This window comes from Clupea harengus, unplaced genomic scaffold (genome assembly GCF_900700415.2).
Source record: "Clupea harengus unplaced genomic scaffold, Ch_v2.0.2, whole genome shotgun sequence".
NCBI classification, from domain to species: Eukaryota; Metazoa; Chordata; class Actinopteri; order Clupeiformes; family Clupeidae; genus Clupea; species Clupea harengus.
This window is the reverse complement of record NW_024879641.1, coordinates 72,501-87,500: the sequence shown is the minus strand read 5'-3', so window position 1 is coordinate 87,500 and position 15,000 is coordinate 72,501. Positions and strand designations below refer to the sequence as shown.

At 43.5% G+C, this 15,000-nt stretch overlaps 1 protein-coding gene across 3 annotated transcripts in view; it reads left to right on the top strand.

The window, feature by feature from the left end:
* cacnb2a (calcium channel, voltage-dependent, beta 2a) overlaps positions 1-15,000 on the top strand; it is a 38,448-nt gene that overhangs the window by 13,420 nt on the left and 10,028 nt on the right. Inside the window, exons 5-11 of one of the 3 annotated variants that reach the window (XM_042704344.1) lie at positions 209-282; positions 2,753-2,772; positions 4,647-4,727; positions 5,391-5,449; positions 5,841-5,950; positions 6,391-6,542; positions 7,337-7,432. In XM_042704344.1, the coding sequence (XP_042560278.1) occupies positions 209-282; positions 2,753-2,772; positions 4,647-4,727; positions 5,391-5,449; positions 5,841-5,950; positions 6,391-6,542; positions 7,337-7,432 (592 nt within the window). Of the gene's footprint in view, positions 1-208; positions 283-1,601; positions 1,736-2,752; positions 2,773-4,646; positions 4,728-5,390; positions 5,450-5,840; positions 5,951-6,390; positions 6,543-7,336; positions 7,445-15,000 lie in introns of all 3 variants that reach the window. The other 2 variants (XM_042704341.1, XM_042704342.1) reach the window with 2 other exon arrangements.

Sequence of the window (15,000 nt, the reverse complement as noted above, 5' to 3'; positions counted from 1 at the left end):
ACACACACACACACACAGACCCACAGACCCACAGACACACACACACACATACACACCCACACACACACACACACAAACACACACAGACACGCTCACACACACACACACACACACACCCACACACACACACACACACACACACACAAACAAACACACACAGACACGCACGCTCACACACACACACTAAAGCCCTATCCCCTGTCTCCAGATCTATGGCCAACTCCTCCTCTAGCTTAGGGGACATCATTCCAAGCTCCAGAAAATCGACCCCTCCTTCATCTGGTGAGTGACGTGTGTGTGTGTGTGTGTGTGTGTGTGTGTGTGTGTGTGTGTGTGTGTGTGTGTGTCTGTCTGTGTGTTTGTGTCAACCCCTCCTTCATCTGGTGAGTGACGTGTGTGTGTGTGTGTGTGTGTGTGTGTGTGTGTGTTTTAATCTTCAAATGATCACATATCGTTCAGATTCATAATGGGTAGTGCTGTCAGTTAAACGCGTTATTAACGTTTTAATGTATTAACATTTTTTTTTTAGATTAACGTTCTTTCTGGCCTCACAAACTGTGTAGTAGGCTAACGTTACGGTTTGAGTGAATGGTGAGCGCGATACGGCGAAATGGATGATAAAAAGCTTCTGAATGGAAAGTTTACTTTTAAAAGTTGTGTTGTGCAAAAGAAGCAAGCTTCACTGTTGTCTGAAAATGTCAACAGGCAGCTGGCTGAAAGCAAATAAGTAGTAGGCTTACCTTTTATTGGTAACCTAACTGTTACGGTTCAATGTTTCTGAAATAAGAGGCCTGACTACTATGTTCCCAGCAAACTTGAAAGAAGAAAAGAAAATATTAAGCCATGGTTTAACTGCACTATAGGCTGAGTCCTTGTTTACCTGAAATATGCACTTTATAATTTTATTTTGTACCGCCCTGTTTGGCCATGTTGGTTTTCAATAAAATAAAACATTTGCATAAAGCAAGCCAATCAACTTTTCCATGTTGATAAGGGCATTCAAATAAAAATAAAATGATGGAAAAAATGTATAAATGAAGGGACATTTAGAATAGATAAAAATGTGCGATTAATCGCGATTCATTTTGAGTTAACTATGACATAAATGCGATTAATCGCGATTAAATATTTTAATCGTTTGACAGCACTAATAATGGGTTATTCCAATCACATATCACTCAGATTGATTATATGTTGTTCCAATGTTATTCCAATGTTATTCCAGTGTTATTCCAATGTTATTCCAATGTTATTCCAATGTCCTCTGCAAACCCATGGATCTGTGTCTACCCTGCCTCATGCCATAGTGATGTTTATGTGTGGAAATGTTGCTCTGTGTATAACTGTGTGTGTGTGTGTGTGTGTGTATGTGTGTGTGTGTGTGTGTGTGTGTGTGTGTGTGTGTGTGTGTGTGTGTGAGAGTGTGTGTGTGTGTGTGTGTGTGCGTGTGTGTGTGTGTGTGTATGTGGTATAACTGTGTGCCTGTGTTATGTGTGTGCGTGTGCGTGTGTGTGTGTGTGTGTGTGTGTGTGTGTGTGTGTCTGTGTGTGTGTGTGTGTGTGTGTGTGTGTGTGTGTGTGTGTGTGTGCGTGTGTGTGCAGCCCTGGACATAGATGTCACAGAGTTAGAGTTAGAAGAGATTGATGCCCCGCCCCCCCAGCGCTCCCCGAAGGCCAATTCAAACTCAGCCCCGCCCCTTTTAGCCAGAGAAAAACGAATGCCCTTCTTTAAGAAGGTAACCATGGCGATGCTTGCTCTTGCGCCGAGTCGACCGTCCACATGGCCGAAAACTGCTGCTGTTGCCACTGCTCTCAAACACACACACACACACCACTGCTCTCAAACACACACACACACACACACACACACACACACACACGCTGTAACATGCTGCGCACTCACTGGTTTGTCTGCAGGTCTTCCACTACTGAAGTGCAGCGCATGCCTGCTCTTATACACACTCTCTTGTTCCTTCCCTCCCTCCCTCTTCTCCTCTCTTGTTCCTTCCCTCCCTCCCTCCCTCTTCTCCTCTCTTGTTCCTTCCCTCCCTCTCTCCCTCTTCTCCTCCTTGTTCCCCTTTCCCTCTTCTCCTCCCTGTTCTCTCTCTTCCTCTCCTCTCTTGTTCCTTCCCTCCCTCTTCTTCTCCTCCCTGTTCCCCCTTTCCCTCCTTCTTCTCCTCTCCTCCCTGTTCCCCCTTTCCTTCCTCTCCACCCTGTTCTCTCTCTTCCTCTCCTCTCCCTGTTCCCCCTTTCCCTCCTTCTTCTCCTCTCCACCCTGTTCTCTCTCTTCCTCTCCTCTCCCTGTTCTCTCTCTCTCCCTCCTCTCCTCCCTGTTCCCCCTTCCCTCCTTCTTCTCCTCTCCTCCCTGTTTCCCCTTTCTCTCCTCTCCCTGTTCTCTCTCTCCCTCTTCTCCTCCCTGTTCCCCCTTTCCTTCCTCTCCACCCTGTTCTCTCTCTTCCTCTCCTCTCCCTGTTCTCTCTCTCTCCCTCCTCTCCTCCCTGTTCCCCCTTCCCTCCTTCTTCTCCTCTCCTCCCTGTTTCCCCTTTCTCTCCTCTCCCTGTTCTCTCTCTCCCTCTTCTCCTCCCTGTTCCCCCTTTCCTTCCTCTCCACCCTGTTCTCTCTCTTCCTCTCCTCTCCCTGTTCTCTCTCTTCCTCCCTCCTCTCCACCCTGTTCCCCCTTTCCCTCCCCCTCTCCTCTCCACCCTCTCCTCTCTTCTTCCTCTCCTCTTCCTCTCCTTTCCCTCCACTCCCAGCCAGGCAGAAGCAGAAGTCGGTAAGTGGTTCTGTCTGCTTGCTCCCCCCCCCAGCAGTGCTGCTTGAGCCTATGCTGTGTCTCTGAGAGTGTGTGTGTGTGTGTGTGTGTGTGTGTGTGTGTGTGCATGGCATGGATTGTCTTATATAATAAGATAATTTGCTTTGTGAGTGTTTGGCTATGTGTGTGCATGTGCGTCTGTTTCCTGTTTCCTGTTTGGGTGCTGTGTGTGTGTGTGTGTGTGTGTGTGTGTTTTTGCGTCTGTATCCTTCTAGTGTCTTTCTGGAGACTGAACTAGAAGCTGAACAGTGAATAACAGGTTGGGTGCTGTGTGTGTGTGTGTGTGTGTTTAGGGTGCTGTGCGGAACATCTCTGTCTGTGTTAAATGTGTGGTCCCTGTCCTCCACGTGTCTTTGACCTCCGACCTCAAAGATGGGGGGTAGGGTACGGTGGCTGAGCAGACTCCACAGATGACACAGTAACAGAGAAGAACCAGCAGCATCTAATGTTTGTTTGTTTGTTTGTTTGTTTGTTTGTTCATGTGCCACAGAGTGCTGTGCTCCACATGCATGACAAAAACATCAACACATATCCATCGCATATACAGTATGACACATATAACAGCACATATCCTGTGATATATACAACACATATAACAGCACATATCATGTGGTATATATGACACATATAACAGCACATATCCTGATATATATATGACACATATAACAGCACATATAACAGCACATATCCTGTGGCATATATGACACATATAACATTTTGATGGTAAATTTTTTTTTTCAAAGATTAATTTATAAATTCATCTTTAAAACCATTTACAAAACGTTTTCGGTTTACTAACTACCCTCACATGGAGAATAAAGTGCACAATTTAAATTTCACCCTCAAAATACACTTTTTATTTATTTATAAAATGTTCAGTTCTGTGCTAAACTAACCAATTTATTTTTCCTGTGTGTGTGTCTACATGTGTGTATCTGTCAATGTGTATATGTGCTTGCTGTTTTGCGTGTGTGTTTGTGTGTGTGTGTGCATGTGTGTGTGTATTACGTGCTTGCTATTTTGCGTGTGTGTTTGTGTGTGTGTATGTGTGTGTGTATTACGTGCTTGCTATTTTGCGTGTGTGTTTGCATGTGGGTGTGTATGTGCTTGCTGTTTTGTGTGTGAATTACGTACTTGCTGTTTTGCGTGTGTGTGTGTGTGTGTGTGTGTGTGTGTTACGTGCTTGCTGTTGCATATGTGTGTGTGTGTATATGTGCTTGCTGTTTTGCACATGTGTGTGTGTGTGTGTGTGTGTGTGTGTGTGTGTGTGTGTGTGTGTGTGTGTGCTTGCTGTTGCATATGTGTGTGTGTGTGTGTGTGTGTGTGTGTATGTGATTGCTGTTTTGCATATGTGTGTGTATGTGTGTGTGTGCTTGCTGTTGCATATGTGTGTGTGTGTGTGTGTGTGTATGTGCTTGCTGTTGCATTTGTGTGTGTGTGTGTGTGTGTGTGTGTGTGTATGTGCTTGCTGTTGCATTTGTGTGTGTGTGTGTGTGTGTGTGTATGTGCTTGCTCTTACATTTGTGTGTGTGTGTATGTGCTTGCTGTTTTGCATTTGTGTGTGTGTGTGTGTGTGTGCTTGCTGTTGCATCTATGTGTGTGTATGTGCTTGCTGTTGCATTTGTGTGTGTGTGTGTGTGTGTGTGTATGTGCATGCTGTTTTGCATTTGTGTGTGTGTGTGTGTGTGTGTGTGTATGTGCTTGCTGTTTGGCATTGGTGTGTGTGTGTGTGTGTGTGTGTGTGTGTGTGCTTGTTGTTTTGCATTTGTGTGTGTGTGTGTGTGTGTGTGTGTGTGTGTGTGTGTGTGTGTGTGTGTGTGTGTGTGTGTTGACAGTCAGAGCACATTCCTCCTTATGATGTTGTTCCTTCCATGAGACCGGTGGTGCTGGTGGGGCCGTCGCTCAAAGGCTACGAGGTAAAACAAACACCTCAAACACACACACACACCTCAAACAAACACACACACACACCTCAAACACACACACACTTCAAACACACACAAATACCTCAAACACTCACACACCTCAAACACACACACACACACACACACACCTCAAACACACACACACCTCAAACACACACACACACACACACACACACACACACACACACCTCAAACACACACACAGACATACCTCAAACACACACACACACAACTGTGTATATGGGGCTGTGTGTATGTGTGTGTGTGTGCATCATAGATAAGTGTGTATATGGGGCTGTGTGTGTGTGAGTGTGTGTGTGTGCATCATAGATAAGTGTGTATATGGGGCTGTGTGTGTGTGTGTGTGTGTGTGCATCATAGATACGTGTGTATATGGGGCTGTGTGTGTGTGTATGTGTGTGCGCATCATAGATAAGTGTGTATATGGGCCTGTGTGTGTGTGTGTGTAAGTGTGTATATGGGGCTGTGTGTGTGTAAGTGTGTATATGGGGCTGTGTGTGTGTGTGTGTGTGTGTGTGTGTGTGTGTGTGCATCATAGATAAGTGTGTATATGGGCCTGAGTGTGTGTGTGTGTGTGTGCATCATAGATAAGTGTGTATATGCATTACTAGGAAGTGTTTTCTTGTTTTGAAGGTAACGGACATGATGCAGAAAGCCCTTTTTGACTTTTTAAAACACAGATTTGAAGGACGGTAAGTATTGGCATGTGTATGTGTATGTGTGTGTATGTGTGTGTGTTGTGTGTGTGTGTGTGTGTGTGTGTATGTGTGTGTGTGTGTGTGTGTGTGTGTGTGTGTGTGTGTGTGTGTGTTGTGTGTGTGTATGTGTGTGTTGTGTGTTTGTAGTGTGTGTGTGTGTTGTGTGTGTGTATGTGTGTGTTGTGTGTTTGTAGTGTGTGCGTGTGTGTGAGGCAGGGTGGGCTCTGTTTTCTAGCCAAACTTGCAGTATATTCATCCGATTGTCTGTATTGTATTGTCTCATTCTCTCATTCTCTCTCTCCCTCTCTTTCCCTCTCTCTCCCCCCCCCCCCCCCCCCCCTCTCTGTCTTATTCTCTATCTCTCTCTCTCTCTATGTGTGGTCAGGATCTCAATCACTCGTGTGACTGCAGATATCTCTCTTGCAAAGCGTTCAGTTCTGAACAACCCTAGCAAACAAGCCATCATAGAACGCTCAACCACACGCTCTAATCTGGGTAAGTGGTTCTGCTTAAGGTTCCTTCCTGACTAACAGGGAGTTTTTTCTTGCCCGTGTTGCCATTGTGCTTGCACTAAGGGGGTTTCAGGCTCTGGGCTCTGTAAAGCGCCTAGAGACAATTGTATTGTTATGGCGCTATATAAATAAAATTGAATTGAATTGATTATTAAAGAACGCTCAAACACACGCTCTAAACTGGGTAAATCAGCATGCTATTATAGAATGCTCAAACACACACTCTAATCTGGGTAAATCAATGTTAGCATGCTATTCCACCAGCATAACACTGGAAATAAGTACTTTTGTTAGTTTTGAAATAAGTACAGTTTGGGTAGAAAAGCGCGGTTATACTACAGTATGTGTGTGTGTGTGTGTGTGTGTGTGTGTGTGTATGTGTGTGTGTGTGTGTGTGTGTGTGTGTGTGTGTGTGTGTGGTAGCTGAGGTGCAGAGCGAGGTAGAGCGCATCTTTGAGCTGGCGAGGACCCTGCAGCTGGTGGTTCTTGATGCTGACACCATAAACCACCCAACTCAACTAGGGAAGACCTCACTGGCCCCCATCCTAGTGTACGTCAAGATCTCCTCTCCAAAGGTACACACACACACACACACACACACACACACACACACACACACACACACACACACACACACGCACACACACACACACACAACCACCTATCATAGTGTACGTCAAGATCTCCTCTCCAAAGGTACACACACACACACACATACACATACTCATACAAACACACACACACACACACCTATCATAGTGTACGTCAAGATCTCCTCTCCAAAGGTACACACACACACACACACACACACACACACACACCTATCATAGTTTACGTCAAGATCTCCTCTCCAAAGGTACACACACACACACACACACACACACACACACACACACACACACACACACACACACACACACACCTATCATAGTTTACGTCATAATCTCCTCTCCAAAGGTACATACACACACACACACACACACACACTCACACCTATCATAGTTTACGTCATAATCTCCTCTCCAAAGGTACACACACACACACACACACACACCTATCATAGTTTACGTCACAATCTCCTCTCCAAAGGTAACCACACACACTCACACACACACACACACACACACACACACCTATCATAGTTTACGTCATAATCTCCTCTCCAAAGGTACACACACACACACACACACACACACACACAGAAGCAGATGCCCACACACACTCGCACACTGGATCTGAGTCGGATGAACTGACTTGTACCGTGCATGGGTATTGATGTGTGAATGCCTGTGTGTGTGTGCGTGTGTGTTTGTGTTTGCGTGCATGGGTATTGATGTGTGAATGCCTGTGTGTGTGTGTGTGTTTTTAGGTTCTGACGAGGCTGATTAAGTCTCGTGGAAAGTCCCAAGCCAAACATCTTAACGTCCAGATGGTTGCAGCTGACAAACTAGCCCAGTGCCCCACAGTGAGTGCCATGGTGTGTGTGTGTGTGTGTGAGTGTGTGTGTGTGTGTGTGTGTGCGCGTACACACATGTGTGCGCATGCATGTGTGTGGGTGCACCTGTGTGTGTGTGCGCATGTGTGTGTGTGCATATGTGTATGTGCACCTGTGTGTGTGCGCGTGTGTGTGCTTGAGTGTGTGTGCGCGTGTGTGTGTGCGCACATGTTACAAATAGTTTTTCTCTTTAAAGTTCTTACGTTTCAAAGCACGTTCTAATCTGCGTGGCAAACTGAACTCCGTCCGTTGGACCGTTGTATAAAAAAAAACTCTCACGGTCTGTATGAGCGCAAAAAAAAAAACGCTGAACGTCCGTATGTGAAATGAAAACCAGTGTCAGGGAGGTTCCGGTGACGTCAGCACAGCGAATGGCTGCTTAAGAACACAGCTCCTCCAAAAATCAATATATTTCGCCCCAAAAATACTCAAATAATATTATTTTTTACTTAAACACGGTCAAAATGTCGGGGCCGAAATCAAGAACAAGGAAAAAAAGGTACTGAACAGCAAACCGAGTAAGTTGGCCGAGTAAATTCTAGCTCACCTCATGGAGATGCTAGCTCAAACCAAGGCACAGCAGCTAGCCTGGCTAAAGTATTAGAGGAGATTCGGGATTTTCGTCAAGATATGAATAAACAACTGAACGACATCAAATCTGAACTCACTAAAGTTGACCAAAAAGTTGAGGAAGTGGAGAATCGCGTTGGTGAGGTAGAAGACCGCATCCAGAATATGGAACAAGTGGTAACAAAACTGATAAAAAAAAGTGACCCAGCTCGAGAATAAACTGCTAGACCTAGAAGGTAGATCCAGACGGAAAAATATCAGAATGTTCAATGTACCAGAAGACGCAGAGGGGACATCAATGGTGGAGTTTGTGGAAAAGCTCCTGCATGATAAACTGGAAATACCCGAAGCAACGGCAATTGATATCGAGAGAGCACACAGGGCACTTGTTCCTAAACCTACTGGGGAAGACAAGCCACGGTCAATAGTGATTCGATTCTTGAGATACAAGACTAAAGAAGAAATCCTACGGAAAGCATGGGGGAAGAAAAAAGTGCTTATGAACAATAAGAGGCAGATCTTTTTTGACCAGGATTATCCCCCAGCAGTTCTACAGAAGCGCAAGGAATACTCCGAGGCAAAACGAGTTTTGAAACACAACGGTATTCGCTTCCAGACTCCATTCCCAGCCAAACTGCGAGTGCACTACCAGAATGGGACACAGCTCTACCAATCAGCAGAGGAAGTGACGACAGATATGAAGAACAGAGGACTTCCCATCAACGTGTTCAGGGCTGAACCGAAGGAGGATTTCGCCGCGCAGCTGTCTCGCACTGCATGGGTGTCACATCACAGGACCATAAGGACAGAATCATAAGCACATCACAGGACCATAAGGACAGAATCATAAGCACATCACAGGACCATAAGGACAGTATCATAAGCACATCACAGGACCATAAGGACAGTATCATAAGCACATCACAGGACCATAAGAACATCATAAGCACATCACAGGACCATAAGAACATCATAAGCACATCACAGGACCATAAGGACAGTATCATAAGGACAATATCATAAGGACAGCACCATAAGGACAATTTCATAAGGACAGCACCATAAGGACAATTTCATAAGGACAGCACCATAAAGACAATTTCATAAGGACAGCACCATAAGGACAATTTCATAAGGACAGCACCATAAGGACAATATCATAAGGACAGCATATCATCTAAACGGTTCAGACAAAACAGTCGTTCCGTCCCGATTGTTTGTTCTTTCTTCAGACAACCGTTATTTCGTTCGGGCTTTCTGCTTTTACCTCAGACTGAGTGTGTTGCCCGAAAACCACAGAACATCTTCCGAAGTTTTCTTTTACCAGGAAGGAGATGCGGCAACAAGATGACGAACTCATGGCAATCACAACACTCACGCGAATCACGCCTCGGCGGAGACTTATCAGACGGGGAATTCCTCAAACTCTGCTGTGCGGTGGGAGGCTTGCGACAGTATCTGGAACGCAACTTTTAAACTCTTCCTCCCTCTCAGGGACAAGAGGCACCGCTGCTTCAGCTTTGGTCATCTCAGCTTCGTCATATGAGGGCAATGATGTAGCAACGTTGTACGAAGGAGGTTTGGGATAGCATCCATCCTCTTTATAGGTGAAATGAGCTGCATTGTCCACTGTATGGCGGGGGGCGTCAGGTACTTCTCGAGGCACTTCACCTGTCTCCTTTTCATTTGTGAGCTGCTGGTAACCACTCAGTTGCTCGGTAATCCTGCTGAATCGCCGTTTGGCGATTCACTGAGGGCTGTCAAAACGGTCAAATTGTATCCACAGATAATCCACAATCTGACGTCTTCCCTGCTCTTCTACCCCACCCCAAAAAAATGAATGCTCAGAAAAGCAGTCAAAACCAGAGGGAAAAATGTAGAAGCTACGAAACTTCAAGCATTTGCCACCTAATGCTACGAAAAAAATAATTGTCCTTTGTATAACCGACAAAAGGCAGCGAATAGCGCAGCCACCAAGATGCGCACCAGGGAACAAAAAATAAATAAATCTTCACCACTTTGTCTGCCAATTTACGAGTGCTCACAACAAACAAACTCGGAAGTAACACAACGCAAGCAACCAACCCAGACTGGGCGAGACTCTGGTTCCTACTTACCTACCCAAACTAAACTAACGTAAACCTCACATATCTTCAAAAGCTTACCAGTTAGAGGCCGAAACCTCCCCCCGGAGTTGCTTCCAATAACCCACCACCAAATCAAAGAAACAATCAAAACACTAACTTACCAGAGCTCTTGGCCATTAGCGTGCTTCCAAACAAAAAGCATTACGGAGAAATAAATATGCAACGGACATCACAACAACGAGATTGAGGATCAACAGGCAAAACGAAAAACCTAGGCTATGAGATGAGTCCAAAACAAATGAACGAGCCCCCATTTTGTCACGTCCCTGTCTAGGGCTTTAGGACATGACAAATATTTTAAAACACGGGCAGACAACGGAATAAAAATAACCGTGAATTTATTGGACAAAGAATAAAATAATTAACTAAGGCTCAAAAATAACGTAACAAGCAAAAAACACAAGGCTTCGCGAACAGGCCTCAACAGCCTGGCACTCTCTCCCGGTCTCTCACTCCGGTGAGTAGCACACATGATGTTAATGGCGCGGGCAAGGCCCGAGGCTGGGCCTAGCGGCAACGAGTGGTGGCAGACAACAGAAAAGCACGATCCAAAAACAAGCCCCCATATGATGGAATCCCGGACGCTTTTAAAGGGCCGGGACTTCTATAGGCCCAATGGGATTAGAGCCCCAATCAACTACGCACCAACCCACCTGCAAGACACACAAGACAAAACAGAAGCACCGGCAAAAATACATAGGCAGACCCACAGGGTCGTAACAATGGGAGAGAGTGGAAGCCCGAGGACGGTGACGGGTGGACACATAACAAGAGCCGGAGGACCCGTGAATGGACGGAAGATGTTGTGAATCGGTGGTAACTGTACCAATTAAAAATAAATAAATCACTATCTAAACACAAGTATATTCCCTTCCCTGACAAATGTAAAAATATAAAGTATAATGAAGGGATCAGACCTTAAGTTAGCCTTTGCACTGATGGACAAAGATTTTTTTTTCTCCCTTTTGGGAAATTTCAGTGGAGGCCCTCAACCTATGAAAAGGAGAGGCTTTCCTCCCAAGCTAGACGTTCCTTCTAGCTTAGTTAAGGGTCATTTCAGGACCTCAGCCTTGGAATCTATGTTATTGTGTTTTTTGTTTTATTGTGTGAAAATGTTCTTGATTGTTTTTTTTTCAGGGAGTAAATCATTTGAAATGTGTTTAAGCATAAAGATGCATAGACTTAATCTATGGCTAGTGACAAGGTTAAAATAATTTCTTACACTGTTAACGGGCTGTTAAATCCAATCAAACGCTCTAAAATTCTAACTAAAATGAAGAAAGAGAGGGCACATGTGGGCAGCACGGTGGCTCAGTGGTTAGCACTGTCGCCTCACAGCAAGAAGGCCCTGGGTTCGCATCCCGGTCCTTCCAGGTCGTTCCAGGTCCTTTCTGTGTGGAGTTTGCATGTTCTCCCCGTGCCTGCGTGGGTTTACTCCGGGTACTCCGGTTTCCCCCACCATCATAAAGACATGCATTGCATTGCGTGAATATGAATGAATGTTGGTGGTGGTCGGAGGGGCCGTTGGCGCTGATTGGCAGCCACGCTTCTGTCAGTCTGCCCCAGGGCAGCTGTGGCTACTGAGGTAGCTTACCACCACCGGTATGACTGTGTGTGTACGACTACTGGACTCTGGACTCTGTGAAGCGACTTCGGGTATATAGAGAAGCGCTATATAAAATTGAATTGATTGATTGACATGTGGTATATTTACAAGAAACCCACTTAAATGATAAGGAGCACGAAAAACTGAAGAGAATGGGCTTTACTAACTTGTTTTTCTCATCATATAAGCTAGGACATAGGAGAGGCGTAGCCATTCTTATTTCTAAACAGGTCAATTTTGAAAAAATATCTGAAATCAGAGATAAGGAGGGTAGGTATGTTTTAGTTAAGGGAAATATAGATGGAAATATAATAACTTTACTCAATATCTATGCACCTCCGGGAAGTGATATGGGATTTTTTCAAAAGATAATTGATATCATAATAACAAAAGCAGAAGGCCTACTAATATGTGGGGGGGATCTTAATATCCATCTACAACCACAACTTGATTCTTCAAGTGGGAAAACATATGAAACAAAATCTCTATATAGAAAAGTCAACACACTTTTCAAGGATGTGGGACTTATTGATATATGGAGAGAACTATTCCCACAAAGAAGAGATTACACCCACTACTCCGCTCCTCATTCCATTTACACAAGAATAGATTATTTTATAACATTTGGGAGGGATAGAGATAAAATACATACATGTGATATTGGGACGATTGATTTGAGTGACCATGCACCTATTTATCTAACTGTTGACCTTGACCTACCACCCCGAAATACTTTATGGAAACTAAACTCTGGCCTACTCAATGATCCTTGTTTCAAACAAGATATTAGAAAAGAAATGAGTGTCTTCCTAGAATTTAATGATAATGATGAGGTCTCACCTCTTATATTGTGGGATACTATGAAAGCTGTTTTAAGGGGAAAAATTATAGCAATAGCCTCACATAAGAAAAGACAAAGAAAAAAGGCTCTAGAGGAGCTACAACAAAAATTGAAGAATTTAGAATCAAAACATAAGACCAGTTCAGATGGAAATACATTTCAGGAAATTGAGAAAATCTGAAATGAAATTAGAAGTTTAACCACACAAGACATTAAAAGAAACGTCATGTATCTGAAACAGAGACATTATGAAAGTGGCCCAAAATCAATGAAAATACTGGCATGGAAACTGAAGAAAAACCTAGCTGAAAATACAGTTCATAAAATACGACACCCTAGAACAAAGGAGATCAAAAACAAACTAAGTGAGATTCATGAAGCATTTGAAGCATTTTACAAAAAATTGCATACAAGAGTCCCAGGAGGAGGCATAGCCCAGATTGATACTTTCTTGAACACCCTGAAATTACCCACTCTTAATGAAGAGCAAAACCAAGAGCTAATCGTTGTGATAACAGAAAATGAACTGCAAGCGGCAATTAGCAGACTTAAAGCAGGTACGGCTCCAGGTTCCGATGGTTATACAGCTGAGTGGTACAAGGAGTTTAAAAATGATAAAAAATGAATCATACTTCCTACACTAAACTGGGTCCTGGAAAAGGCACAAACACCTCCTAGTTGGAAGGAGGCCATTATTTCTGCCATTCCAAAGGAAGGCAAGAATAAAACGGAGTGTGCGTCATACAGACCAATATCTGTTTTAAATATAGATTATAAGATGTTCACTTCTATTATGGCCAGAAGACTTGAAAAGTTTATGACTAAATTGATCCACAACGATCAGACAGGTTTCATACACCAACGTCAAACACAAGACAATATACGAAGGACGTTACATATTATGAATCATATAGCAAAGAACAAAATGGAAGCAATAGTAATTAGTATAGATGCTGAGAAGGCTTTTGATTCCGTCAATTGGGATTTTCTTTACAGAACTCTTCATAGATTTGGTTTCCATGCCAGGATTATTAAAACCATACAATCATTATACAATAACCCTACGGCAAGGGTCAAGGTCAATGGTTATTTATCAAATAGGTTTACCCTGGAAAGAGGTACAAGACAGGGCTGTGCATGGTCACCAATATTATTTGCACTTTTCCTTGAACCACTAGCCCAATATATAAGACAAAACAGAGAAATAAGAGGCATTCAACTTGCGGAAAGAGAGCATAAGCTAGCATGCTACGCAGATGATGTACTAGTTTATCTTAGCCAGCCAACACACTCTTTGCCCCAGCTGATGCTGGCACTTGAGAAATATGGGCAATTATCAGGATATAAGGTTAATGTGGGTAAAACCCAAGTGCTAGCGTATAACTATAATCCAACATCAGAAATGGAGAGCAAATACCCATGGTCATGGCAAGCAAAATCCTTTAAGTACCTAGGCATAACTATTCCAAAAGATCTGTCAAAACTATCAGAATATAACTACTCACCTATACACAAAAAAATCAAAGAAGATATCACAAGATAGAACCTCGTACCTTTCTTTAGTTTCAGCTCAAGAATACAATCTATTAAAATGAACATATTACCCAGATTGTTATATCTATTTCAAACCCTACCAATAGAACTTACTCAGGGCCAGCTTAATGAATGGGACAAAATGTTGTTTAGATACTTGTGGCAAGGCAAGAGACCAAGGGTTTGTCTCAAAACACTGCAGTTAGTAAAGGAGAAGGGAGGATGGGGTCTGCCATCCCTCAAGGAATACTACTATGCTGCCCAGACAAGAGCTATAATATGCTGGTGCAATCATATAATGCACAGTGGAAAGACATTGAAGAAAAAATATTTCCCATTCCAATACAAGCAATCATAGCTGACTCTAAACTGCAACACTACATAAACAGTTCTGATAATCCATGGGTCAAATTGACCCTTAAGGTGTGGAAAAATATCATTAGAGAATATAAACTAGAAGGAGATCTACTGTCCCTTAAATGGTGTGGATATGACTCAGACTTCACACCAAATATAATGGACACCAGATTCAAAACATTGAGAGATAACGGAATAACAGCTTTATGCAATATTATGAATGGAAACATACTGTTTAGTTTTGAAATGATTCAAGAAAAGTATCTGCTAGAGAAACAGGACTTCTTTAGATACTTACAGTTGCGGCATTTTGTCAACGAAAATGTTAAAAAGGTAACAGAGGCAAACTCCAGTCTCATAGAACTGTTTAAAAGAGCATATAAGTCAAATTGCAGTAAAGGGGTGATATCAGCCATATATAAACGCTTACAACAGCATACATTAAAGCAAAATGGGAAAAGGAATCTGGGATAGATATTTCTGA